This window comes from Miniopterus natalensis, chromosome 1 (genome assembly GCF_054644295.1).
Source record: "Miniopterus natalensis isolate mMinNat1 chromosome 1, mMinNat1.hap1, whole genome shotgun sequence".
NCBI lineage: Eukaryota > Metazoa > Chordata > Mammalia > Chiroptera > Miniopteridae > Miniopterus > Miniopterus natalensis.
Window position 1 is genome coordinate 58,257,117 of NC_142081.1, and position 27,532 is coordinate 58,284,648.

General features: G+C 45.7%; 2 protein-coding genes across 10 annotated transcripts in view; one reads left to right on the plus strand and one right to left on the minus strand.

Moving 5' to 3' along the window:
• ZNF106 (zinc finger protein 106) overlaps positions 1 to 12,846 on the plus strand; it is a 51,627-nt gene extending 38,781 nt beyond the window's left edge. For all 4 annotated transcript variants that reach the window (XM_016212343.2, XM_016212344.2, XM_016212345.2 and 1 more), the window contains 8 exons: positions 683 to 799; positions 3,091 to 3,282; positions 3,752 to 3,814; positions 4,844 to 4,963; positions 5,898 to 5,969; positions 6,762 to 6,833; positions 8,458 to 8,604; positions 8,912 to 12,846. In XM_016212343.2, the coding sequence (XP_016067829.2) occupies positions 683 to 799; positions 3,091 to 3,282; positions 3,752 to 3,814; positions 4,844 to 4,963; positions 5,898 to 5,969; positions 6,762 to 6,833; positions 8,458 to 8,604; positions 8,912 to 8,968 (840 nt within the window). In that variant the 3' untranslated portion in view covers positions 8,969 to 12,846. The remainder of the gene's footprint in view (positions 1 to 682; positions 800 to 3,090; positions 3,283 to 3,751; positions 3,815 to 4,843; positions 4,964 to 5,897; positions 5,970 to 6,761; positions 6,834 to 8,457; positions 8,605 to 8,911) is intronic.
• Positions 12,847 to 13,966: 1,120 nt separating this feature from the next.
• The window catches only part of CAPN3 (calpain 3), a 47,796-nt gene continuing 34,230 nt past the window's right edge, over positions 13,967 to 27,532 (minus strand). For 3 of the 6 annotated variants that reach the window (XM_016212298.2, XM_087822034.1, XM_087822023.1), the window contains 14 exons: positions 26,286 to 26,363; positions 25,342 to 25,502; positions 24,040 to 24,209; positions 23,725 to 23,736; positions 22,817 to 23,025; positions 22,036 to 22,072; positions 16,244 to 16,321; positions 15,795 to 15,852; positions 15,630 to 15,694; positions 15,086 to 15,154; positions 14,919 to 14,997; positions 14,612 to 14,728; positions 14,359 to 14,417; positions 13,967 to 13,993 (listed from right to left, as the gene is read on the minus strand). In XM_016212298.2, the coding sequence (XP_016067784.2) occupies positions 13,967 to 13,993; positions 14,359 to 14,417; positions 14,612 to 14,728; positions 14,919 to 14,997; positions 15,086 to 15,154; positions 15,630 to 15,694; positions 15,795 to 15,852; positions 16,244 to 16,321; positions 22,036 to 22,072; positions 22,817 to 23,025; positions 23,725 to 23,736; positions 24,040 to 24,209; positions 25,342 to 25,502; positions 26,286 to 26,363 (1,219 nt within the window). Of the gene's footprint in view, positions 13,994 to 14,358; positions 14,418 to 14,611; positions 14,729 to 14,918; positions 14,998 to 15,085; positions 15,155 to 15,629; positions 15,695 to 15,794; positions 15,853 to 16,243; positions 16,322 to 17,271; positions 17,386 to 20,257; positions 20,276 to 22,035; positions 22,073 to 22,816; positions 23,026 to 23,724; positions 23,737 to 24,039; positions 24,210 to 25,341; positions 25,503 to 26,285; positions 26,364 to 27,532 lie in introns of all 6 variants that reach the window. The other 3 variants (XM_016212296.2, XM_087822012.1, XM_016212297.2) reach the window with 3 other exon arrangements.

Here is a 27,532-nt window from a genome sequence, read left to right on the forward strand (position 1 = left end):
TACTGGCCCTATTCTAGGTTCTAGGTAATTAAGTTTGCTAATATAACCCAGTTCTGGAAATTTATGGAAATCGTTTCTTGAAGGTCAGATTAAACAGTCCTTGTTTAACCTGGATATGCATCAGAATTACTAAGGAAATTTTTAAAAATACATGTTCCAGAGCCTATTGAATTAGAATCTAGGGACTCGAGGTGAAGCTTGGGGCTCTGTATATTTTAAAGGCTTGGGTACTCATGGATTGGCTAACCTCACACTGGTTTGAAGGAGACACTTGGGAGCTATTAAAATAGAAAATGAATTGCAGGAGAGCACATATTTGATTAATGCAATTATATATACAAATATAATTTTTACTTTCCTTTTAGATCCCAAATACAGCTTTAACTTTACCTTTGGCTACTTAATTTAAGAGGCTAATACCCAATTCATAGTGCTCTTTGAAGAATTTCTGCACTCCAAGTTAACATATAGAATTTATATTTGTTTTTTATATTATCTACAGCTTGAGACTCTTTGGCTATATATTTCAAAGGAAAAAAAAGTCTAAGATGGCCTTCTACAAAATAGATGATACGACTTTTTCTTCCTCATAAAATCACTTCATACTCTGCTGTTAGGAGGATTGGTTTCACATTTTGCTTGCTTAACACTCTGCTGATTAGGTGTTGTGTATTTTTATCAGACACGAGAGTGTGTGGAGCAGTTACAGCTGGAAGACCGGGTCCTCTGCCTTCACAGTAGATGGCGAATCCTCTATGCAGGACTAGCAAATGGCACTGTGGTCACCTTCAACATAGAGGTTAGTGGTTGGGGAGAGAAGGCTGAGTTCCTACTCGAGAATAGTGAATTGTGTGGGGAAAGAAGGGGAAAATTGTGGGGGAAGAAGTGGAAGACAGACATTTTCCTGTTTTCTTATGTGAAAAAGCAACAATTAACCACTAAAAAACTGTTCCCTTTGGGTGTAAGTGAAAGAAGATCCTGCACTCTGCCTGTGTAGACCCAAGTGTGCCAGGACCAAAATGTAACTCTACTAAATTAAACCAAGCCTGGCAATTTGGAGCCAAATAATGAGTCACAGGTTAAACTAGTCTATCTCATTTTTAGGAATGACACTCTGAAAAATGAGCGTAAATTCCATTGAGTATGACATTGATGTGGTTTGGAACTGATTTAGGGTTTCATGAGGGTGGCCTATTCTGTAAAGTGAGCTAAGTTGAAGGCTTGTCTTCATGCCCATGTGGCCTTATTCTTTCCTAACTCAAAGATAAATTCATTTGTTGAGCAAACCTTAATTGAGCATCTGTTCTGTGCTAGGCCCCAGGATGAGGCTTAGGAAATGAGTAGGGACCAGTTCTTGATGGCCCTGTGTGCTTTGCTAATGAAGTTGGACTTCATGTTGTAGATTTTAATGTATGAGAGATGTAATCCAATTTGTATTTTAGAAAAAGTCACTCTGGAGTTGATAGGATTGGAAAATATTGGTAATAGTAGAGGCAGGGAGGCCATTTAGGAGGCTTTCTAATGGAAGCTGACATGAAAGGTTACACTAAGGATGAAGAGAAGAGAATGGGTAGGAGATGTAATCTAAGAGGTGGAATTGTTAGGTTTGGTTACTAATATGTTGTAGCCCTGTATCTCAAGGTCATCTGGTCATCTTTTAACAGCATGTTAGACATCTTAGAATGTTTACTAAGTTATACCCAATTATAGTATCATTCTTATATTTAGTGAGTACCTACATTGCTAGATTGAACTACTTATAAGAGATGCGAGAAAATATATCTTGGTTTCTGTCTTTAAGAATCTAGCACATATACTTAGGTGCTAAGTTATTTGGTTCACTTGATAGGAATAGATCACAGAAGGTAATTAGTGAAGGATTTTGCATTCCAGATGTGAAGTGCTAACAGCCTAGATTAGATTTGGTCAGGGCAATAGAAATAAAGAAGGAAGAATAAATTTTAAATATTTTAATGAATAAAATTTGATAATTACCTAATAATCTTCTCTTTTATGAGCCTGATGTTATCAAAGGTAGGTACAGTTAGGAGCAAGACTTTAGGGGTAAGATGATGACAGGAAATTTAAATAGTCTTTAGATGGTTGAAAAACCCCAGAGAAGATGGACCTCGAGACCAAATTTTGAAGCCTTATTAGGGCTGGGCCTTTTCTGATTTGCCTGTACTCCTAGAATGCTGTGCTTCTGGGGTCTCAACAGAAAGCCAGGGCAGTTTATCAGGGCCCGTCCACCATGGGGCCGGGTCCTATTGATCTGTCTCCTGAGCACCTCAGGATGGCTGAAGTCATTGCTTGGCTCTGTAGGCCCCCAGCTGCTGCTTAGTGCTTATTTAGTTTCTGGGAGCTTCACCCCATGCTTGCACCTAAAGTTCATTTTTAGAGGTTTTGGGAAGCGGGAGACTTTATGAACAGGTTGGTGTGGGGATGAGGGAAGCACATCTAAAATCTGAGATGAAGGGAAGTTTGGGAATTCAGGGTGTGACCATGCGACTCTGACTGGTGCAGAGGCCTCTGTGCTGCACTAGAGGGTGGCATGAAAGATGGCATAGAACCAGAAGTCAGAAGAGCACCAGAGTAACAGAAAGGTGGAGAAAGACGAACTCTTACTGAAATTGTCTAAGAAAGTAGTTCTCAATGGAGAACTTTGGAAACACCCTGACAAATAGGTTGCATACATTTTGGATGGAAAAAAATAGTGAAAGAGTTCCTGGGGCTGTAGCATGGAAAATGTATATGAATATGAAAAAAAAGGTTGATCATTCATTATCATTAACTTAAGGTGAGTGAGGGAGGGCGTAAAAAGAGAGTCAAGTTCTAATTATGATCAGGACAGTGGAGGTTGGAGTTAGACATGAGTTCATAAGGTAAGAGTTTGCCCCCCTGAGATGGGGCAGAGGGAGTTGGAATGGGAAAGGCAGAGGTGGGAAGTTAAAGATGGGGGGATGGGTATGAGAAGTTAAGTACAGGTGGTAGAATTTAGAGTTCGTGTCAAGGTAGTGATTTGGGTTAGTTGATCTTGAGGTTTATCAGCTAAGTGGCTTTTACTTCATATAATGGTGCCTTATTTTTCAGAACAACAAACGACTCGAAATCTTTGAATGCCATGGCCCTCGGGCAGTTAGCTGTCTTGCCACAGCTCAGGAAGGTGCCCGAAAGCTGCTGGTTGTGGGGTCTTATGACTGTACCATTAGTGTACGCGATGCACGGAACGGACTCCTCCTCAGGACGCTGGAGGGCCACAGCAAAACTGTCCTTTGCATGAAGGCAAGTACAGCGCATAGAACAGGAGCTAGTTGTCTGGCACAAATAGAGGGGTTTGGGTGGCATTTACTGTGTTGTCTAATGCCTTATTTAGAACACAGTCATCTTGAAAAGAGGAAGGAGGTTACAGTCCTTTTCTTCAGGCCTGGGTCACCGAGGGATGTACTATTTTTTTTAAATGTTAACTTAGAAACAGTAAAAGTGTATTTGACTATAGAATGTAGATATACTCTAATGCCCTTCTAGGCTAGCTCATAATCACTCTACAGAGGTAACAAACTCAGTAACACATTGTTAAGTCATCAAGAGTACCTGGTGGTAGAACATAAGTTTCAGTTCAGAAAATTTGAGAAATTTATTTTATACCTAGTTTATGTTCATCAAAATTAGAGTTCACCAATGTGCATTGCAAGTTACAGAGGGAACTCAGAACCTTGTACCAAATCTAACTCGTTGAATTTTTTTCTTTAAGGTGGTGAATGACCTTGTGTTCAGTGGCTCCAGTGATCAGTCAGTCCATGCCCACAACATTCATGTAAGCCCTGTTGGTGTAAGAAATCTTTAATAGAATGGTAGTTAAAGCTTGAAGGATTTGTCAGATCTCTTACAATTTAAATTAAGTCCCCTTTCCAGTCAGAGGCTTAATAATCCCTGTGCATAAGCTCTGAGATAATATTGAGCACCCTAGAAATTCTGACCCATGAACATTTTTAATAGGGGGCAGACTCAAAGTTTATGTAAGGTTTAGTTTGAATGCCGCATTTAAACTTGAAATAAATTGAGCATCTGAGGCACTAAGAAAGTGGATATGATATGTAGTTTAAAATAGAACCAATAAAAATAGCCAGGAGACTCTACTCACATCCTAAGGGCAACTCTTTGAAGCCCAGCTCCTGGTCTGTAAACCTGGGGATAATCCAAGTCCTCAGGGACTTATCCAGATCCAGTGAAATGATAAAAGTGAAAATATAGTTGACCCTTGAACAACACAGGTTTGAACTGCTCAGATCCATATATATGTGGATTTTTTTTCCTCCAATAAACACCTGTACTGTTTTTGATCTGTGATTGTGAATCGGTGGATGTGGAGAGCTGACTGCATTGTTCTGTGCCATTTTATATAGGGGACTTGAGCTTCCTGGGATTTGGGTATCTATAGGGGGTAGCGGGGATGGTCCTAGAACCATTCTTCCACAGATACTGAGGGACCACTTAAGTTTTGGAAGAGTCAAGAGTTATATGCTGATTTTCAACTGCATGTGGTCAGCACCCCTAACCCTTGCATTGTTCAAGGGCCAACTATACTTCGAAAGCTGTAAAATACATACAGATAGAACTGTGACCCTTATGTTTCTGAGATACCGAGTTCTTTTCATCGGGTTACATTTATTATATTTTGTATAGGTAGCAAATGCTTGTGAGAGTACTTCAGCTGTTAAAATTAGTACAGCTAGGTGGTTGTACAAGTAACCTCAGAATTATGACTTTTAGAATTAGAGAATTATAAATCTCAAAGTAAGAAGATATCTGGAAAGTAGTGACTCCTCTCTCTCTCCTGATGCAGACTGGGGAGCTTGTGCGGATCTATAAAGGTCACAATCATGCAGTGACTGTAGTGAACATCCTAGGAAAGGTGATGGTGACTGCTTGCCTGGATAAATTTGTTCGCGTCTATGAATTACAGGTAGAATTTAGATCCAGCATTTTGCTTGAATGATTTGGGAAGATTGTCTATTTGGGTTTGATGTTGAATTTTTAATATAGTAAGGTTGAGTTGGGACCCAGGAATCTGCATTCTTCACAGGCACTCTAGGTAATTATGAAGCAACTGATTCGCGGACGGTGCTTTCAGAAACACTGTTCTGAGATACGTGGTCAGCTCACAGGTGTCAAAATTTAAATGGTTTCTGGAGAGCAACTGCAATCTTTAAAACCCATCTGGTCCTCCTTATATACAATTTCAGGTTGGAGACTTTGAAACTGCACAAAAATTGGTTGTATTATTTCCAATTACCAGCTCCTCCCTTGAGGAGGAGGACTTGTTAGAAAGGTTGCCATTAGATTATATTTCTGTTAAAATGCTGCTGAACCCTGGCCCGGTGGCCCAGTTGTTGGAATGTCATCCTGTGCACCAGAAAGTTGTGGGTTCAGTCCCCGGTTGGGGCGTGTGCGAGAAATAACCAATTGATGTTTCTTCGTCTCCCTGTCTCCCTCCCTCCCTCCCTCCCTCCCTCCCTCCCTCCCTCCCTCCCTCCCTCCCTCCCCTCCCCTCCCCTCCCCTCCCCTCCCCTCCCCTCCCCTCCCTCCCTCCCTCCCTCCCTCCCTCCCTCCCTCCCTCCCTCCCTCCCTCCCTCCCTCCCTCCTTCCTTCCTTCCTTCCTTCCTTCCTTCCTTCCTTCCTTCCTTCCTTCCTTCCTTCTTTCCATCTTTCTCCCTTCCTCTCTCTAAAAATCAATTAAAAAACAACAACATATTCTCAGGTGAGGATTAAAAAAAAATGCTCCTGATACTTCAGTTTGGTGTGGCTCGGGTGTAGTTTTAAACCTGCCGAAGGCCTTCAGGGAGTATGCAAAGTGTAAATAACCTTAATTCTCTTTTTGTTTGATTCCTCCACCTAAGTCCCATGATCGACTGCAAGTTTATGGAGGACACAAAGACATGATTATGTGTATGACCATCCATAAAAGTATGGTGAGTATTGTTTGCCATGTCACACATTTGCCTTTGAATGTATTTACTAAAAATTCTACAAACTGATGATAAAGTGACTGCTTGTCACTTCCAAAAATGGCCATCTGTTTCTGATATTCCTCATTATTGGTTATCTTTCTGTCTCTTGGCATAATATCAAGATGTAACCCAGTAATATTGTTAAATATTTCATTTTCTATTAATAGCTAAAATAATTACAGTAAAAATTTAATAGCACCACTAAGTGGAAGATAAATTTAAGACGTGTAAAAAAAAAAAAAAAAGGAATGGTGCTTTTTCCAGAGACATTATGATCTGAACAGAATATTGGAGTAGAGTCAGGAGGTTTGGCCAGTGTGGCATGGTTGTAGCAGACCTAAAAGTAGAAGCTAACTCACTTAACCCTGCTAATCCTTGACTTATTTTATTTTTAAATTATGAGGTTGAACAAGTTTTTAGACTCTGAGCAGTAGAACCCTGTGTTCCAATGAAATACAGGTGCCTAATACATAATGCCCAGTGGAAGCCAGAGCCAGTTAAAGTGTAGGTAGGTGCCTCTGAGCCCTGCCATTTTTGTTGTCAGCCGGGTTCCCAAGAGTGGCTCTCTAAGGAGCACAGCTTCAAAGGGTCTAGAATAGAAGATCTAGAAGATACTTTCATGTTGTAGTACCATGGGGCTAGTTTTATGTTTTCTTAAGTTGCTGTAAGTAGCTTTTGACTCTTATTTTCAGGATGTTTTGTAGTTTTTTGGTGTGTGTGTATTGGTCTGATATGATAAACCTCTTTCTCCAGATTTATACTGGCTGTTATGATGGCAGTATTCAGGCCGTGAGGCTAAATCTGATGCAGAATTATCGCTGTTGGGTAAGGAGTGAAACTGTTTGGAGTTGCTTAACTGGAGGCTAATTTATAGACCTTCATTGTCATCAGTGTAGCGTTTTTTATATTTCTTTAATGAAAAGTCTATTTTAAAATTGGATATGAGGTATATTTAAAAACCCTCCACTCAGTTTATCTCCTGGGTGATTTTTATTTTGTTATAAAATCAATGCATGCTTATAAAAATAATCAACAATGCATAAGTATGTAAAATAAAAAGTAGAATTATTTTCATGACTTGCTCATGCTATACCCATTCCTTAGGGATAACACAAATTTTTTTTTAATCCTCACCAAAGGATATTTTTTCCATTGCTTTTCAGAGAGAGTGAAAGGGGGAGAGAGAGAGGGAGAGACAGACAGCCACACGAATTGGCTGCCTCCCGCATAGGCCCTGGCTGAGGCCAGGGATTGAGCCTGCAACCGAGGTATGTGCCCTTTGGCCGGAATCAAACCTGGGACCCTTCAGTCCGAGGGCAGATGCTCTAACCACTGAGCCAAACCAGCCAGGGCATATTTCGAAGTTTTAAACCTCCACTTTCTAGGTTAAATTACATAGTTTTTATTTTGGGGGGTGTGCTGGTTATTAACCCTCAAAATTTTCACACTTATTCCTTATAAGCCTTAATTTGTTTCATCAGTTCTAATATTAGTGACCAAAGAAAAGTTTTCTGACTGACACTCTCCATTTTAAAATTTGATTTTAGGCTCATCCACAGCTTAATTATTTTGCAGCCTTTTACACATTACTGTTTGCTTTTTAGTACAACAGGATGCAGAGTATACAAATAAAAGAGTTAATTTATCTAGAGAAATGGGGAAAATACTGTCTGGTTTTACAGCTAGAGCGATGGGATGGTACTGAGAGAGAGGAAATGCTCAAATTTGCATTACATTTTAGAAATGAACATGTTAGAATTAGAATCATAAGATTTATTACAAACAAGCCTATAGGGAAAAAGCGGAGACAAAATTTCTTTATGCTTTCTGACTAACAAGTGAAATTGAGTCACATTGGGAAGTAAACAGTAAAAAAAGTAGATGATCACAAGACTGTGATTCACGTGATCAAGATTGTATGGAAAGTCGGGCTTCCGTGGCAACAGTTTTCTACAACAAATATTTCCACACATGTTTTTTTCCCCTTTTTAATCAGGCACTTTTATTTTTTAAGTTTACAAGTCAATAGTTCTTAGAATTGTTAAAAATAGCCCTTTCAGTATTATAGGAATGCTCTTTAACTTTTTAAATAAATGGACAAAGAAACTCATTTTATGATGGCAAGATAAAGAATAAGTATGATTTAAATGTAATTTCATGGTTACTGGTCTATAAATATTTACTAACTTTTCCCTTATCTAACAATGTACTGGCTACCTTAGTGCTTTGCCTTCTTAAAATACCAAAATGTTAAAAGACTTCCCAGTTTCTTCAAGATTCTTCATATTGATAATTAATTTGATTGCTTCTAGTTTTGTTTTGCTAGCCAAGAAAAAATTAAATAATAAGGGACTTTTTGTTTCCACTGAATTTATGGTATACAAGTGGGAGTATTCTACTTGCGTGTTCCCGGTACCCTTTCTAACTTTTTCATTCTGTTTCTCTCTAGTGGCATGGTTGCTCTCTAATATTTGGCGTTCTAGATCATTTAAAACAACATTTGCTGACTGACCATACAAACCCGAACTTTCAAACTCTGAAATGTCGCTGGAAGAACTGTGATGCTTTTTTTACTGCTAGGAAAGGATCCAAACAGGTACATCACTGGGACTCAAGGACAGCCTGAGGTCAGTTGACCTCTGGGGGCAGGGTTTGGAAACCTTTTTTGCCTGGTTAGAATGTTGAGAATTGTAATAAATAGGGAGAGTCCAGGGGTTTTTCTTTTTGTTGTTATTCGGAGATTTGAGGGATAGCTTAATGAAGTTTCAAGTGAAGAGTGCTGGGTCCTAACTGCCTTTCATGGATGGATCATAGAATGTACCCACGAAACTCTCCCTGGCTTTGACTTTCTCTTGTCCTTCTACCAGCTTCTCTCTCATGGGCCCTTTTCCCTTTATTCCTAGGATGCTGCTGGACATATTGAACGACATGCTGAGGATGACAGTAAAGTTGATTCATGAAGTTTTTTGCCTCCCATGTTGGGAAGTCATTAGTTGAACTAATTTCACATTGGCCCTTAAAAAGGCCACCCTCTTCCCTTCCCCTGTGAAGTAGGGAAGGAAAGTGATTACCAACCAGGCTTACCACTAGCATAAGTCTGAGCAGCCCTATGGGACGATGGGTTACGCTTTAAGGTCTTGCTGGAGGTTTGTCAGATTTAAACAGATTTTCAGGAACCATACTCCTGGGACAGCATGGCATATAGTAATTTATGCCACTGATGTTCTCCAGGTGCTTATTAAAGATGCAGACCTTAATTGATTACCTGATTTGACCCTAATCATATTTTTATTGATTTCTGTTTGTGATTTTTAGTTTATATTCTTATGATGGTTTAAACCTGTAGTCAGGCTTTAAGTACCAGTTTGTTCAAGTACTAGATTTTTAGGGTCAGTTTTAATTTTACTAGTTGTAATAACTGGGTATGTAAATTAGAAGCAAATAGTTTTCTTCTTAACAATTATGTTTAGTGTGTTTCAATATTCTCTTGCTTTGTAGGTGGACAGAGCTGGCTTTAAATGCTAAGGGAAGACACTGTAGATTTTTAGCAGTCTGCTGACTATTTTAGGAACTCAGACAATAAATCACATAATGACAAGTCCTTACAGATAGCACTACCTAGTGAACCTCTCTCTCTGCAGGTTTTGCTAGGCTGCTTGGTTCAAGGCAGCACACAGACCTAGTGTCCACCTTGAAATTGTGCTGTTAGACCTGGGCACTCACTGCTGCAGGGATTGTCAGGCTGTTCGAACTGGATTTGCAGCCTTTATCTCCCTTTCCAGTTTCTGACTCTCAAGGCTGCTGTGGGATTGAAACCTTTTAGTTTGCTCCATTTTCAAACCCTGTCTCTCCCATTCTTCAGCTGTGCTTAGACTGATGGCAGCCATCAGGCACTCCCTCTGGGCTTGCAGCTGCTTTCCACTCACCTGCAGCACCAGGATGGGAAAGTTAGGATAAAGCATCTGAATTCAGTTTTTAGAGCCTCAAGCAGGCTTCTTAGAGATTGATTTCTAAAACCATTGCCTCGCCTTCACCTCTCCACTAGCTTGGAAGGAAGAGTGGAATCTGGTGAAGGTGAAGACTACCTGTCCATTGAGAGCAGCCACATTAACAAAGCCTTAGTGAGATCGCTTTGTTTTGGGCTTTTCTCTGGACTCTTAAGAGAACTGTAGGAGTGTTACTTTCCATTCTTTTGTTTCTGGATTCACAGAACTCTGAAAGGTTCTTCAGGGAGATAGAAAGGAGAGGAACCCAGTGCCACATAACTAAGCTTTGGGGTGTGGTGCCTACTGTTTTCTAGGATTGCAGAGCATCCAGGTTTCTCTCCACTCCTATTAGTACACACACATCTACTCACATGCCTTCTTCACTGTGGCTCTAGGGCAGGGGAACTTCACTGGGGAGTCACGGATAGGTTTCAGAAGGGTATGTGAACCCCCTGGAATTGTATGCAAGACGAAGTATGTGTTGTTTTTTCCAGGGAAAGCTCTAATGGTTCTTACTAGATCCAAAACATTAAGAACTAATATAGGAGCTACTACTAGATAATGAATGGCCTCACAGGCTATTTACTTCTTTATTTGTGAATGGGAAAACTTTTTTGTTGACCACACTATTGAGATTTACATGACCCTTGAGAGAGAACAGAGAGGGTTCTAGTGCATAAAGACTCTTTGTGCTGTTTCTCTATGACATTATGAAGCTTTTCCCACCTCTCTCCCCCATTTTCTGGACAGGTGACCAGAGAAGCCAGGCTGTTCTGTGGGTTTGGGAATGGTGAATTCCCAGGAAAGTATATTTGGATTTATTGCCAAACCTGGCATTTTCGCTGGCCTATAGTGAAGCCACATTACCAAGTTGGCTGGCTGTGTGCTAAGAAAATCTTGCATGCACTTTGCATAGGTGTCCTTCTGTCCTGCCTGAGGACATGTCTGAAAAGATGAGAGTTGTGGAGCCTTTGTAGGGCAGGTGTTGGGCAATCGTGGGGAACCTTTGCAGGTAGAATTAGTAAGAACCAGTTTGGGTTTCACTTTGGTGGAATTGTGCACAGTCTGTCTGCCTTCGTGTGTATGAATGTTCCTTGTACATGTGTATGCCAATGGGCACATATACTTGGAATACTTTTCCTCATTTCACAAAAAGTTTCTTTGAAGCAGTGACAGTAATGTCTTTGTTTCAAGGATGTGTAAAATTTGTCTAACATCAGGTTAGTGTGTTATCCTAAATCCACTGTTCTAGCCCTCTGTTTAGAAATAAATGCACCATAATCATCTTGGCTGTTTATGTATGGTTATGTGTTATTACTTTAAAGTGTCTTGAAAGTTATGCAGAGTTTTGGCTATTTTTATGTCTTCTATGATGTCTTGACTGATTCTAGCCCTCTGTCCCCCCTTAGAGAAGAGCTGTGGCTCAGGGATTTGCATAAACTCTGGTATTTAGTACTTTATGTGGAAAGGAAACCGTTACATGACCTGACAAAAACCTGACTCATTTCTTACAAGGAGTTGGAGGCCATTTTTTAGAATGTTATTTTTAATACGTGTGCCTACTTCTTACGGCTAGAAGCCGAGGATGGTGTACATCCTTTTGTGTGCATATGCTAGTGTTTTAGTGGCAGTTTGTTCTGATATAATATCAGTCACTTCAAGTTTTATCCTAAAGTTTTAAATCAGGTTCAAAGTGTATTTTGGCATACTCCTCTACTCAGTTTACAGCAGTTAAACACAGTACAAACAGAACTGTAAGAGGAAAGAATTATTTTGACCTGATGCTACTTGAATTTAAGAGAACATCATTGCTACCACACTCCTGCTTTTGTGGGGTGGGAGTTTTTCCTGTCTCAGAAGAGTTAGCAGTTGAGTGTTTAGCTCCTGACCTACCTATAAGTTACAGGCAACATCACTGCTGTTTAAGTGATTATTTGCCTAAAAAAGGTTTTTTTGTTTCTGTTTTTTAGGGGTTTGGGGGGTTAGATTTTACAGTGGACAACTTTAGTGACTAGGTATGTGGATGATTTGGTGGGAGTAGGTGTACAACACTTAGTAGAATGGTATGGTATGTTTTAAGGAAGAGAATTCATTGGAGGGGAGATCAGAGTATATTGTGATGTGAGATTTGAACAGCATGGTCCTCCCGATTTGCTCAAATAATTGCAATTAATGTACGCTGACTTCAAATAACTGCAATTAATATACGCTGACTTAGAACTTTTGTTCCTGTTACCTAAAGGAGAGCTTTGAGAATTGCTGTGAAGGCCATGCCTGTCACACTGATAAAATAATGATTTCGTCCCTGCCCCAAATCATTGGTACCCTCAGGATTGCAAAGAAGCTCTCTAATGACTAGGAATAGAAGCCGTGGTGGAGGTGATTTGGGTTATACTGAGTTCCATATGCAAGTGGATGTGAAATTCTGACATAAAACAAACCTACTAGTTATCAGACAATAAGTTCTAACTAACCTCACCTCCAACTCACAGGTATGTGGCCCTGCTGGGTCACATGGCCACTGAAATTTCCCATATTTGCTCTATATTCAAGGTAGTAGCCTAATTGGATTGGGGGAGGAGGGGAGTCAAGGAAGAAAGGCTATTGAAGATCTTTTTTCTGCTTAAGAGAAATACATGCCCTAGAGCTGTTGTAGCACCCCTGATATTTGAATTTTTTAAAATATTGAATATGGATTAGAAGAATGAAATCAGATGACATTTGACTGCAAAAATGTTTATAAGCAAATAGCTTAGTCTTACATTTTGGTATAAACCTGTGAACTTCATAACTTTGTAAAGCAAGATATAAAGCAAATACAAGAGGAAAATAAAGTACTTTTACTAATTGTTTACTTTTGTTACCTTACCTGCACATTCCTAGCCAACCTCTCCTTTTCCATGGTGGTACAGAGACTAAGAAGAAAATTGGGTGGAAAACATAAGGTGGTTATAGATAAGCCACAGACCATGGGCCAGATACGTTTGGCAAACAGCTACATTTAAGGATTTGTTCAAGGTCATATACACAGGTCAGTTAGTTAATGGAGGAGCTAAGATTTAAAACTACATTTCTCCTGTATTACAGTTAGGTAAGTGACCCTCCGGTTATAGGTAACCCATTTTTTCTTGTTCTATATACTAAGAGCTATTCCCCTGCTTTCCCTTACATATTTTGGAAAGTATCTCAGGGGTTTCTATGCTCAGGAAACACAAATAGGCATGATTAAAGTGGGATTTGGGGTTTATTTGTGTATGTGTGTTTTCATTGTTGTATTCTGAAACTAGGGCACTCTGTACGTGATAGGTGAGTGTAATATTGGAAGCTCCCCAGCCCTGCTATGGCTGAAATCTAAATGTGAGAAAACAAAACACAACAGAACCAGTCATACATATGCCTTTATTTAGATCCACTTTTTTCAGAATGCAGCCAAACTTAGGAGCCAGACAACTGAAAGTATCCAGCTCTCTTTCACTGAGCTAGTTTCCCCCAGAGTAGGCCCATCCTGAAATAGTGAGACAGAACCAAGTGCTACTTTGGTTGTTGCCCGATGGTTGAGAGGACATAAAGGTGACAGAGGGCTCCAGCACAGGAAGTACTGAGTGCATTGGCTAAAGCTTCTGTGAACAGCCTAGAACGCACTAAGGAAAGCATTCGCTTCAGAGCTGAGGCTGCTCAGGTTCCAAGCAAATCCCTCAGCTGGGCTACAACCAGCTGAGGCAGACAGACACTTGCCTCCATGTGCAAAGGGACAAAAGTTCCTTAACTAAACGGTCAGTTTGGGCATGACAGGTGGACAGATGCACTGAGGCTGAGGGGAGTGAAGTAGAGGGAGGAACAAGACTGAAGAGGCGCCTGGAGGTCTGCTGGGGGTGCAGCTACCGCGACCTTTGAGGTAAGTGGTTCTAGCTGTATTGGGTGAAATTGAAGTCCTGAATGATCCTGCATGGCCTTGGCTGAGGCCAGCTTGGTTCAGGCATACATGGTGAGCTGCAGCCACTGAAAGAGGAAATCCCACATCAGAATGCAAACAAGACAGCCCAGCCCTAGGGATTTTACAGGGCAGGGGAAAACGCCCAGGCCCAGCATGCCAGACCCTGGGAAAATTTTCTAGGAAGCAGCACCTTCCCCCCATATCTCCTAGGAAGGTACACGTTTTCCAGCATAAAGTTATTTTAAGAATGAGGACCCTTTGGAGTGTACGTTCCCCATGAGCCACATTCCCCACTGTGCTGCTCTTTCTGTTCCTCTCCTATCCCATCCTTCCACCACCGTTTTCAAGTGAGGAGCACACAGTGGGTCCAGTCTGCCTCATTGACTCCACTCTGAATTTTAAGATACAGGGGTAAGCTTACAGGCTTTACCTCTAGAACGTTGAGTTTGATGATACCGTCTCCGTCCTTGTCAAATGCATTAAAAGCTCCTGTGTGGGAGAAGGAACACAGGCCAGAGGACCATGCTCCGCCAGGCAGAGCATCACCCATAGCCCTCCCTTTGCCAACCCATTCATCCTGGATACGGTAGACTGGGGGACGGTCAGGCTTAGATTCCTACAGCTCCCAGTGCGGGAGAGGGGGCAGGAAGGGCACAGGAGAGCGGAATGGTAGCCCCACTTACTGAACATGCCCTCCAGCCTGACGAAGCAGCAGATGAAACTGTCGAAGTTGATGTTCATGAATTTGTCTGCATACCGCATGGTAATGATGTCGTAGAGCTGGCTGTTGAGGTGGAATCCTGTGGAGGGAGCACTTGAGGAAGTAGAGTTGCAGTCCTTAGGCCTGCATTCTACTTGCCCTGCCTCTTGGGAAAGGAAAATGTGAGGCCCTGTCTCCCTTTCTCCACTAGGGCCCAATGGCCTAGCCCTCCCCATTCCTGCTTTTACCAGCTCCAGTCCACATCCCAGCCACCCCCTCTCCCCCAGCACCTGCATCGTTGACTGCATTTCGCATCTCATAGCTGTTGATGGTGCCAGATTGGTCTGTGTCGTAGTGTTTGAAAATTTTCTGGCAATAGAAAATTTGAGGACAGTCGTCATACACTAAACCCCTGAGTCAGCCTCTTTCACTCCCACACTTTATTCTCTGTCCCCACCTGCCAGGCTTTAATCTTTTTCCAGAGGTGATGGAACTCTTGCAGGTTCAGTCTCCCGGAGCCATCTGTCTGGAGGAAGGTCAGGGCTACAGGGTGCACATAGCAAAATCCTCCTGGATTTGGGAGGGGGGTTTCTAGAGGGCTCTGCAGGGAAGGTAGCCCCACAGGAAGGCTCTGCCCAAGATATCCTCCTACCCATTGTCCTGTATTAATGCCCTGTCCTGGTATTTAACCCACCCCTCCATACCTCCCCAGTCAGTGTCTATGACCCAGGGGAGCCTCTCTCCTAAGGACCACTTTTGCTTGGCCAGGGTCCAGGCAGAATCCCAGCCTGAGGTAAGAACAGGAGCTGGTCATAACCAATGGCCTTCCCAACTTGGACCTCCTCCAATAGCCTCTTTCAGACCAATAGCCAGGAGGTTCTGACTCAGGACGTCCTTAAATCTTTCCTTGGGTGTGAATTTGGGCTCCTCTGCCAGACTAGGCACCCCTCATTGTTGCCCTGGCCCCCTGGGAGGGTTGAGAAGGGTGGCAGGAAGGATACATCCATGAGAGCAATCATGCTACGGCAGGACTCCAGCGTGAACCCCTGTGTCTTCAGTTCCTTATCTGGGGGGTATGGAGGAAAGTGAGGAACTACTTTTAGATAGCTGCCACCCCTGCCACCCCCCCCCCCCCCAATCCCGCACATACAACTGGAGCCACTCACGTTTGTTTACAACCATGTTAAGGATATTCTTGAGCTCATCTGCACAGATCTCCATGTCCTGAGGAGGAAAGGAGTAGAGTCATGTTCAAGAGCACAGCAGCTGGTGGAGCAGAGGCTTTGCAAAGTAAATCTCGGTTGTCCATGTTTGCAAAGTCCCTGTCAGTGCTATTGTCATAGGGAAGCTGGGGCTTTTCTGTGGAAGACAGACGTTGCACTCCCAGCTGTCCACACTGCAGTGGGCAGCTCAGAGCAAAAAGGCCTTGGCCACCCCATGGGTGTGTTAGTCTAAAACTCAAGGACTTGACTTGTGGATTTCTGTACTACACACATATGTCCCGTTTCCACCAAAAGCTAAAATGACCCCTACTGAACAGTGATGCAGTACCTGGTCAGTTGAGCAGTTAATCAAGGAGAGGAGTAGTGTGGGAGCTGGGGTTGGAAGTACTCACATCACCCGCTATTTGCTTAAAAATGTTGTGGAACTGCTGCTGCTCTTCACTTTCCTGGTCGGTGTTGCCAGGCCGTGGCTGTGGAAGCACAAGGAAGACTGGTTCACAGGGATCGGGGAGGTGGGCAGACCCTTGAGAGTTCCCTCTAGGCTGAAGGAGCCCGAGTGCCTACAACAGCCCTAGGTGGTAGCAGGAGCAGTACAGGGCACATGCTCTTCCTGGTCAAACCTGGTGAGCTGGAGTGAGAATCGTCTAGGCACCAGCGACCCTTCACTGCATACCTGCCCAACCCAGACACCCAGACAGAGGAGATAACTTAGCCATGCAGACGTGTAGACAGCCCCGTGGTCCCTTTCCCCATCCCCGCCAGCTAGAGCCCTCTCCACAGCTGTGAGCCCGATCATCCAACCAAATGAGCCCCAGCAGGACAAAGGGGACCAGGCCATTCGGACACTTCCAGCTGCCTTTGTTACCAAGGTCAAGCCCTCAGAGGACCCCTCTCCCACTCCATTGCATGGCACTCGGGACGGAGGAGGTGGGCCTGGATTTGTCCGTGGACTTTTGTCTCTCAGCCCCACCTTCACTAACTTAAATGACCACCTCTTCCCACTCCAGACTAACACCCTCCCCTGGGCTCTGGCGCAGTCCATTTCTGATGCCGCCCCCTTTTCTGCTACTGTTCTTTATCCCCTGTGGTTAAGAGCTTGAGGACAGCAGGAAATAGGAGTTGTTCTGTCTTGGGCTTTGCCTGCCCCGTCCCTCGTCCTAGCTGCATAGGCTTCCAGGAGGGAGGCTCAGCCTGTCCTTCCCAGGCCTTGGGCCGCCTTGGTGCGGCTGCCAACCCCTAAGATGTTCACTCGAGCAGCACCTCAAATTTTAGGAGAACTTGAGAGAAAAGATTAGTGAGATAAATCCAAACCTCTAGATGTTAAGGGGTCATCCTACCCCTGCAGCCCCTCCAACCTGAGCACCCCCAAACAAAACCCCAGTGTGTGCTGGCCACCCCATTCATGCCACATGCTCAGAACCTGCGGGGATTTCTCTTTCTTATCAGGGCTTGTTTTGTCTTTGCCCTCATCTGCTTCCTGGTCCACGCTCAGTTCCTTGTTGCTGTTCGCTCTGTCCGAAACGAAGATGATGGGCTGGAGAGAGGAGGGAAGTGGGGAGGGGGCAGGAAGGAGGCAGGGGTTACAGGCTGAGCGGGCACACGGAGGCCACCTCCTCCTGGAGCGGCAGGTCCAGTGAAGAGGGAAAGAGCAGTTAGGAGCTCTTCAACCTCACTCAGTTCAAGCTCCATTTCAGCCACTAACAAGCTGTGGGGAAAGATGCTAAGTCTCTCTGGACCTCCGTTCCTTCTCCTCATGATGAGTTATGACTGTTAAACAAGGTAGTAAGCACATGTGAAAGTGCTAAGAATGCTAAAAGCAACGTGATCGAGTGCAGTGATTTTCAAATACTTTGTAGACTTTTTTTTTTTAAATGGAAACATTGTTCAAATTAAATTTCCCCAGAAGCCGAGTGTATGTGAGTCATTAAAAACAGAGCTGCTCTGCTCGATGAAGAGGTGCCCCTACACCACCAGGGCATTTACTGAGGCACCTCCAAGGAACCTCTAGGACTCTGCAGAGAACAAATTGCAAAAAGGACTCTGATTCGTGGCATGGTCAAGGGGTGAGAAGTCGGAACACGGGGCTGGAATCCCAGCCCTGCCATCACATGAGAAATATCCTCTCTGGCTTCAGTTTAGTCACTCATTAACGTGACTAAACCTGCCTTACACTTCTCATAGGGCTCTTGTGGGGTCACATGAGATACCGAATGTAAAAGTGAACTGCAAAAACATTTAATATGCTACACAAATATAGGGATTATTTTCAATACATGCTCATGCAAACGAAGAGAATACGTAAAGGGTGGAAAGCAGCTGTCAGCCTGGTTGGTGCTATGTGCCCTGCAGGGAAAGCAGAGGAAGGCTAGGTGGTAGGGGCCAGAGGCTTCAGGACAGAGAGCAAGGGGGCAATCAGAGTCAGAGCAGAACAGGAACCTGACTGGGCTCTGCGTCCCCATCTGCCTTTCCATGGTGTTCGTCTAGGACAGCAAGAATGGACAAACCTATGGCAACAGCTCCCCAAGCTTTGGCTCCTAGCAGGCCCCAAAGGCCCTGGATTGCTCTGCCTTCCAAGCAAAGGGTCTTGCTCAAGGAACGGAAGCTTGTGGGGATTCCAGAGCAAGTAGGGTCACAATCTGAGGGGAATGTGTGCCCATCCATGCCAGGCACCTATCTCTAGGCCCAAGTGTGGATCTGGATGATACAGGCTTTGGAGTGTAAAAGGCCTGCACCAGAGAGGTGAGGGCAAGAAACATGGGTTTTGGACCAGACAGATATGAATTCCAGTTTCCCCACTCATTAGCTGTGTGTCCTTGGGCAAGCTGCTTCACTTCTCTGAATCTTAATCCTCACCTATAAAAGGAATAACGACAGCAGCTACTTTGTAGCTACTGTTGTGATTGAAAACTGTTTTACCCCCAGCACAGTGTCTAATGCGTGGTAGGTGCTTGATGAGGGTCAGCTCTGGTCTGCACGGGCACAGTACTTGGAGGACCTCTAAGAGGATCCTTCCAGATGTTGTCATAAACACTAACACCAAACATTGTCTAAACATTGGCTACTGCCCTGTGGGCTTAAGGATGTCCAAAATGTCAGTCATTTCTGGATGGTAGTCTGGTACTCTGGGCGGTCAAACCAAAATTCTGTAAGGGGTAACCATTATCGGAGGCGTTACTGCCCTGGAGGCCGGGGAAGTTAAGGGGTAAATGGAGCAAGGATGGGGTAGGGGAAATCTGAGTTGCTAAACAACTCAAGTTCCAAAAGTACACGAAAAAAACAGGGTCCCCGGTCACAGATGAAAGCTTTGATCTGAGGCTCTTGAGATACTCTTAGCACACATGGTCACCTTTAGCAGTGGTCTCCTTACAGCAGAGTGATTATAACCAGGACACCCAGGAGGGGCCATCGGAGGCCCTGGTGAATCAGGGTGACTCCTCAAGACTCCCGGAGGGAAAGCAGCCCAGGTAGCTCTCATTCCTTTCCCCCCTTAACCAGTCAAGTTGAGCAGCTCCTCTGGGGCTGTGAGGGTGGAGGCTCTCTCCCCTTTGCCCTTTGCCATCTGGACACAGGCAGCACGTAGAGTCTATCAGGACCCAAGACTTTGGGTGGGGGGGGGCTAGGTCCAGAGTGAGAGGTCATTGTCTAGAAGGGGGTTTGCAACAGGCTTCACCTTGAATAAGAGCCCTGGCAGTGACTTAGGCCCTCTAGATATCCTCTCCCATCCCTTCCCCAGAAGGCTGAGAAAGAAGGAGAACTGGGGAGCAGGCAGGGAAAAGAGAGGAGGGAGAAGGGGCTGCCCTGTCTATAGAGCAGGCAGCTGGCATCCCGAGACCCTCACTCTCCGTGGGAATCCTCCCACACCACCTCACTGTACCCTGACAAACGGAACCTGTTGCCATTCCCCCCAAAGAATCAAGCCTTGCTTAGCATCGCCAAACCCACTTCTGAGAAAGATGGGCTGCTCCTTTGGCTTTTGCAGGACTCCCGTGTCAGGCTCATTTCCACTGGGTGACCATCCTCTCCCTCAGGTGAGAGGCAGGCAGTGCAGCACTGGTGGCTCAGAGCACAGACTCTACCTGGCTCCAAGCGCTGACTCTGCCCCTTACTGGCTCTGTAGCCTTGGGTATTAGTCAACCTGCCTGTACCTTTTCTTCCTGTGAAAACGGGGATAATGATAGATAGTATCAATCTCACAGGGTTGTTGACTGAGTTTATCCACAGGAAGCACCTGGAAGGGCGCCTGGCACATAGCCTTCACTCAGCAAGTGGTAGCTCGCTGCTCTGCACCCACAGCTGCAACAGGGAGGGAGGTGGGGGCAGCGGGGGAGAGGCAAGTCTGCGCGTGCGCTCACACACACATGCCCAGAAACCCCGCGCTGTCTACCCACTCACCCTGTTACACCCACCTTGGGTTTTTTCTTTTTCTGCACAAGGAAAGGAAACAGTAAATGCAGATTAAGTGAAAAGCAAGTTTCCAGAGAATCCACTGGCCTTTGGCTTCCCTGTGACCTGGTTCTCAACTTTGGGTAGGTTCTGGGGTTTGGAAATTCAGGTCACGTGGAGCCAAAAGGGGCCTGGAGGACAAAGGGAGAAGGGGTTTCTCCAGGCCCCGATATGGGCAGCTGCTACAGCTTTGTTTTTATAGTTCACTCTGCTCTTGGACACAGCTAAAGAAAGGGAGGTGCTACCTAACGTTTTGTATTTTTTAATGAACTTGATTATGAAAATACTAAAAAAGTAGCTAACCCAAACTGGCCCCAAAATGAATTTTGTTTGATTTCTAGAGTTTGGGGGTTTTGTTTGTTTTTTAAGCAAATACTTAGCAAATACATAGGGAGGCTTAATGGGAATCCAGGTTTGGAGCTTCTTTTGTAAAATTAGGTCGGGCAGCCTGGGTGGACCTGCGCCCCCTGTGGCAACAATTTGGGAGAGCAGCTGCTCTCTGCACCCTCCACACTGCCACAGTCACCACCATCCCAGTCATGCCTCCGACACAGAAGCCAATGTCAACTGCGAACCTCAGGCCACTGGAGGGACACCCAAACCCCTACACCTGCTTGCTCGGCTCTGTTAGGTGACATCCCAGTTCCCATAAGCTTAAAACTGCTGATAAACTCTGTACTTGGATGACCAACGTCCAGAAGATAAGAATAGCACCAAGTGCACTTAATACTAAAAACAACACCTGCGATACTGCAGAAGGCACTTGGAGATCTGGCCCTGGTACAGGGTCAGGATTAAAACCATGAAGGTCACCACCCAGAAGACAGTTCAGTGGGACATTTGCTGTCCTCTTATTGGCCCAGGATACACCCACAGAGCACAAGGGACTGTTTACTAACCAGGACCCAAAGCCCCAAGGCAGCCACAAGACTTCTCAACACAAGGAGGCCCCAATATACACCAACTCTGTGCTAACTCTGGGCCTCACACCCCTGGGGACAGGTCTCCGCATGGCATTGGGGAGAGAGTGTGTGAGCCTTGCTTAGCATACTTAGTAGCTCTGTGAACTTGAGGGAGCCATTTAACTTCATTGAACCTCCACTTCCTTGCTTTAAAACCAGGGGCAATAACCTTTTACATCTCAGGAACCTTGCAAGGATCAAATGAGAGAACACACATGAGAAGTATCTGGTAAGGTATAAACCACATGAATAGCAACCACCATTTGAGGGCTGTGCTGAGTCAGACACTTTACATACATGATCTCATTGATTCAAACCTCATAAAAACCTTGCAAGGCACGTGCTATCCCCATTTTAAAGAGGAGGACACTGAGTCGGAGGTTTTATGTGACGTGTCCGGGTCACCCAGCTAATGGGTACAGGACTCAGGTTTTGCGGAGATGTGTACGTTTTTCCTCTGTGAGCTTGTGCCTTGTAGTCCAGTGTTAGCCGAGGCTCTCATCATCCCTTTCTGTGGCCCTGATACCTCCCTCTAATTGTTCAATCTGCCTCTCCCTTCTAGGACTCTCTTCTGTACTTCCCAGCCCCGACTGACTAAATGCCCCCAGGACCGTAAGGCCCATTCAGTCCTTCTGGTCATGCTAAACAGAAGTTGCAGTAACATGGAGTAATCGCTCTGAACACCCCAGACTCCCATTTCCCTCTGTCAATACCTGCTCTCCCCTCCACCACCCAGCTGTCCCCGGGACCTCCTCACACGTAAGGGCTAAACCACTCACCACTGGCCGATCCACGGAGATTGTATTTTCAACGTCTCTGTGAGGAATACAAACATGAGGGGGCTCAGTGTCACCAGAAGCAAGTAGGAAATGCAGAAAGAATTTGCTCAGATCACATGACTTCTCAGAGCTAAGTCAGGACTGAAGCTTAAGAGAAGCCCAGGCACTGACACCCCCCACCCCAGGAACCAGGCCCACGTAGGCACCATCACCAGCAGCAAAGTGCAGACACGGATTCTCATTGCTTTTGCCCAGGGCTCCCAAAAGGCATGTCCCAGCCACCTATTCATAGACCTTCAGCTTTTTTTCAGGGACAAAGATCAGAGTGGCAGGGCCTAGGAACCCATCTCAGGTGGCCTAGAGGGCAGGATGAGGCCTTGCTGGCTTCCTTGGCTACCCTACCTAAAAGTTCAGTCACCCCCGCTCTCCCCTCCACCACCCATCACTTATCAAACTCTAACATACTATATATATCTTTTCCTATACATTGCGGTCTCATGCTAGAATGCTAATCTCCATTTGGGCAGGGATTTCTTTCTGTTTAATTCACTGCTCTATCCTCGAGAAATATCTGTGGGATGACTGACGGACTGACGGACTGACTGACATGAATGAATTCGGAAGATGTGGCCAGTGGCTCAGAAGCGGAGGGAGAGTGCAGCTTGGTCAACCTGTCCCAGGACTCCTGGCAGAGACCCGTCCAGCCGTCTCATGCCTCCGGTCTCTGGAAAGGGCCACGAGGGCTTTTAGGGACAGGTTGGGAAGGCGGGCTAGGACTCACTCAGAGAGGTTCCTCTTTTCGGAGAAGACGCGGAGGATGAACTCTCCCTCCTGGTGGGGCTCGTAGGTGGAGGGCACAATGACATACTCGCTGGGAGGCAGGCGGAAGCGCTCGGACACCTCCCGCATGTTGATGTAGGTTTTGCTCCTGGCCTTGGAGGCGTTGTACAGGAAGAAGTCCTTCTGCAGGTGCTCCTTGTTCCCGTGCATCTGAAGCAGAGAGGAGCCCGAGGGACCTGAGGCCCTCGGGAAGGATGCCCTTTCCTGCAACAGTCCCCCTCCAGGGCTCCCTTCCCAATGCTCTGGTCACCCAGCTCACAGTCATGACCTACCTACTTCTGATTCCCAAGGCCTCAAATAGCTCAGTGTCTCCGCAGCTCCCTACCCCATTCCCTCTTCTTTTTCTGTTGTGATTCAGAAGTGAAGGTCAAGTCTATCACTCCCACACTCAGGACCACTTACCAGAACTGCTGCTGGTCAATTCCGATCACCTCCAGGCTGGGGAAGGACCCCAGGGAGGGCCCTTAGCTGGGGTCTGAGGGAGGTGATTCCTCCATCCCAAAGAGGGCAGTCCCCCTCAGAATGTGGCTGTGTGATATGAGTGAGTGTGTAACTGTACGAGTGTGAATGAGTGTGAGAAAGCATGTGTGTGAGTGTGAAGAAGTGACTATGAATATGTGAAAGCATGTGTGTGACAGTCTCTGGTGGGACAGGAGGAAGGACACAGCGTGAGGGTGGTTGGTAGCCAGGGGGCCACGCACCTGCTTGGAGTTCAGGAACGCAGTCAAGGCCCTCTCCTATCATAGTCCTGCCCACAAACCCCACCAGGAAGGTCCCCCATGTGCCACAGACAGACACGGGACCCCCAGTAATGCTGCACACAGCTGCTGGCTGCTGCCACTTCTATACCTCTTTGGGAACCTAGAGGAGAAACAGAAAAAGAAGACACTCAGATTCTGTGGATCTCAGATCTGAATGAAGACGAAAAGCTTGTAGGAGGGGAGCGCTAGCAATTGTAGAGCGAACACATAAGTCTGACTCCCCGCGTACCTACCTGGCCAGCCCTGGTTTTTATCCACTCCTTACAAATATCTGAGAGGTTGTGACACAGTGGGCCTGGCACCAGGAGCTCTGGGGGCCACTGAATATCAGGGAAGCGGGAGGACCGCTCTGGAAGCCTCCTCCCTGAGAAGGTGTGTGTTTCTTGGGCTGAAGCTGTCATACCTCGTAGATGGCGAAGCCGATGGTGAAGAGGTTGGCCCCCAGCTTCCGGTCCTTCCGCCGGTTCTTCTGCATCAGGGCCACCAGGAAGCTGCAGATCACCTGTGAGTCCTCGGGGTCATCATCCTCCTCTAGGAGCTTCAGACGGTACTGAGGGTTGGTCCAGAAAGTGTCTGTGCCCCCCAGAAAGAAAATGTACATTCAGATCTGCCTCTTGGAGAATGGGCAGGAAGGGAAGTGAGACAGAGAGAACCTATCTGTCTTCCATATCTAGGTGCTCAATAAATATGGAAGGAATGATTCAGGCACTGGTCTGTTATTGGGGTGGGGGTGGCAGGTAGCCTATGCTTTATACAGATGGGGCTGCCCTGCCTGGCTGTGTGCCTCCTCCTTCCTCTGAGCTTTTATTCTCAGTCTTGGCTGATGGCTTTGCTTTCCTCATCTGTCCTTTTAATGTTGTTGGTTCCTGAGATTTGGTCCTAGAGCGGTTCTCTCGCCCCAGCATTGCACCCCCTAGGCTGTGGTATCCACTTTCACTTTCTAACTGCTCCCTACACACTGGTGATGCCTGAGCCATAGGTCCCAGCCTCCATCTCTCTTTTGACTCCCTCCCTCTCTCTCCTTCTCTTCCTATGTCCCTCCTTTCTCCCCTCCCTCCCTCCCCCTCCCTCCCCCTCCCTCCCTCCCTCCCCTCCTTCCTTCTACAAATACATATTGAGTACCAGTCTATCTATGCATTCAGGTCTCTATTACACATCTTCATCTGGATGTAGTACAGGTGCCTCAAACCATGTCCCTCACTAAACTTCCCTCCCTACAAACCCATAGTCAACCAACCCCTCCGAAAACAAGTGACACATCAATATTTTTCTCTGTGTTTCTTATATCGCAACATTGACACCATCCACTTACGCCCCCAAACTGGGAATCTTGAAGTCATTCTTCATTCTTCCTTCCCCACATAACCCAGTATATTTTCCCCTAAGCTCTCTTCCCTCCAACTTGGCCTAGGAGTTCATCATTTCTGGCTTGAACTCTTGCAGTAGCTGCTAACTCTGTCGTCTAGTCCCATTCCCAGCATTATGAACACAGTATTATTCTAATACAATGTCCTGTTTAAACGTGGTTACCAACCTTCTATTGCAAACTCCTCAGCATGCTGGTTCCCTTCTCAGTAAAATAGGGAGGGTTTAATAAGATAACGTATGTCTGGGACTTAGTAGAAATTCGGCAAATGCTAGTTAACGTTATTCTACCTGGAGCTTGTTCTGTTTGGACCCTTTCCCCAGGCAGAACTTCTCCCACCTGGGAAGTTGCGGCAGCCTCCAGCAGAGCAGCCCCTCACCCAGCGGCCCTCGTTCACGGACACGGTCCAGGTCTGGAGCTTGTCGGACTCCAGGGCATCGGCTGTAAGGTTGCAGATCTCCAGCTTTGTGAAATGGTAGATGAAATCGTCATAGGACATCCTGAGAGGTTGGAAGAAGAGAGAGACCCGTATGGAGGGAAAGGTAAGCCTCCAAGGCTAACACAGTTCAATAAAATAGTCCAGCTGAGCTTGGTCACAGTCCCAGACAGGACACTGTCCTCCCCTTTTTAGGGTAAACACTGTCAATTCTGGTATAACCACCCTAAACCATCATCTCTCTCAATAAGGACTCAAACCCATGTGTCCTTGATGAGGGAGCTCAGCAGCAATTCAGTTCTCCCAAAAGTCACTGTGTGACCCTCCACTGGGCCTAGCCACCATGCTGGTTATAGGAGAGAGTTGTGGGAAGGGCAATTAAGCAAACGATTTTAAGGGCGATGAGTATGACAAATTCATTCCAGTCCTAGGGAAGACAAAGAGTTCCTGAAGAAAGTTCCCTTTAAGCTGAGACTTGAAGGCTGAGTAGAAATGATCTGGGTGGAAGTGAGGGCACTGGATGAGCAGAGAAGTAGAGCTTTCTAGGCTCAGAAAACAGCTCTGTAAAGGCTGGGGAGCAAGTGTCTGGAGCAGCATGCATGGGAGAGGGGCACAGGTGAGGCAGAACCACGTGAAGCTGGCCTGGCTCCTAGCCGGGTCATCACCGTGACCTGGCAGGCTCCTCTCAGAACCTCATCCTTGCTGGGCCTCCAGCTGGAGGAGGAGAACAGGGCCCAGGTCTCCCAAGGGCTGGAATCCGAGAGCCTCTGTCTGGGAATTGGGGTTTGAAATTTCAGCTCTTGCCCCATCCCTTACCCTTTGGCATCTCCCTCAGTCCTGGACTCACCAGAACTCTCCTTCCTCAGCGACCTGGTGCTGCAAACGGTCCTTCTCATCTTTGTCTACAAAGCTCCAGTCCTTCCAACTGGAGGGAAAACAGAGGAATTATGGAAGGAAGAAAGGAAGGGCTAATGTGGTTGGGATAGGAAGTATCAGAGAAATACAAAGGAGTTCAAAGAGTAACCCATCTCCAAATTGCAGCCACTGGGAGCCATCAACATACAAATCTGATCTGATCCCCTCACTGTAAAACCCAATAATTGCTTTCCACCAGCCTCAGGATTAAGACCAAATTCCTTAAGTGGGTTTATAAGGGCTTGACCCTTCTCTGGCTGAATCTTTTACCCTTCCTCACACTTTAAAGGTTAGGAGTTGGGTGCTGGAAATAAATAAACTGAGATTCCAATTTAATAATACCAGTATCAGCTCAGCTTCTATTTTCTCAGCTGCAAAAGGGGAATGATTGTATATTACCCACTCACAGGGCTGTGATGGGCAATATGTGACATAATGCAGGCAAAACTTATAGAACAGTGCCCCTTCCTCTGATAACTGTCTGAGTTACTAAGAGAAAGACCAGGCATGTAAACATTTTCTTTTCCCTGCCAGCCCAGGAAACAGCCCAGCTTGTGTTTTTAGAAGCTGGGCAGTTTCACACACTCTCTCTCCTGAAGAGGGAGGAAATGAAGCACACTGAGGAAGATGAAACTAAACTTGGAGTCAGGGAGTTCTGGAAGGGAAATGGGAAGTCCTGAGACCAGAAGGAGGGGTGCACTGGGGAAGGGGAGTCTCCCCTTGAGTGACCAAGGGCTGAACCCCACTTGTCAGCAGTTCCTGCAATAGAGGCCTTGGTAGGAAGTAGGTTAAGGCTGGACAACACAGCGAGGGTCCCTGTGGGTCACTTGGGCCAGTGGAGTAGACAATTGATGGGGCACCAAGGTCCTAGAACATACAGCCTAGTTCAAATGCCACTCTGTTCAGCAGCCTTCTGGTACCTTCCCATCCTACCCAAGCTAGGAGAGGGAATCTCTCTTTGTGACCCTACCCATGGCACTTATCTCAATTATTATCAGTGTTTGTCCTTCCCACTGGACCTTAAAGTCTACAGGGGCAGGGCCTGTGGCTCTGTGTTCATTTCTAAGCCCCTAGACAGTAGCATGGTGCCCGACATACACTCAGCCCTGAGGAAGTAAGGTTTTGTCCTGTGAATGAGTGAAGGAAACAGTAGGAGACAAGGACCAGCACCTATCACAG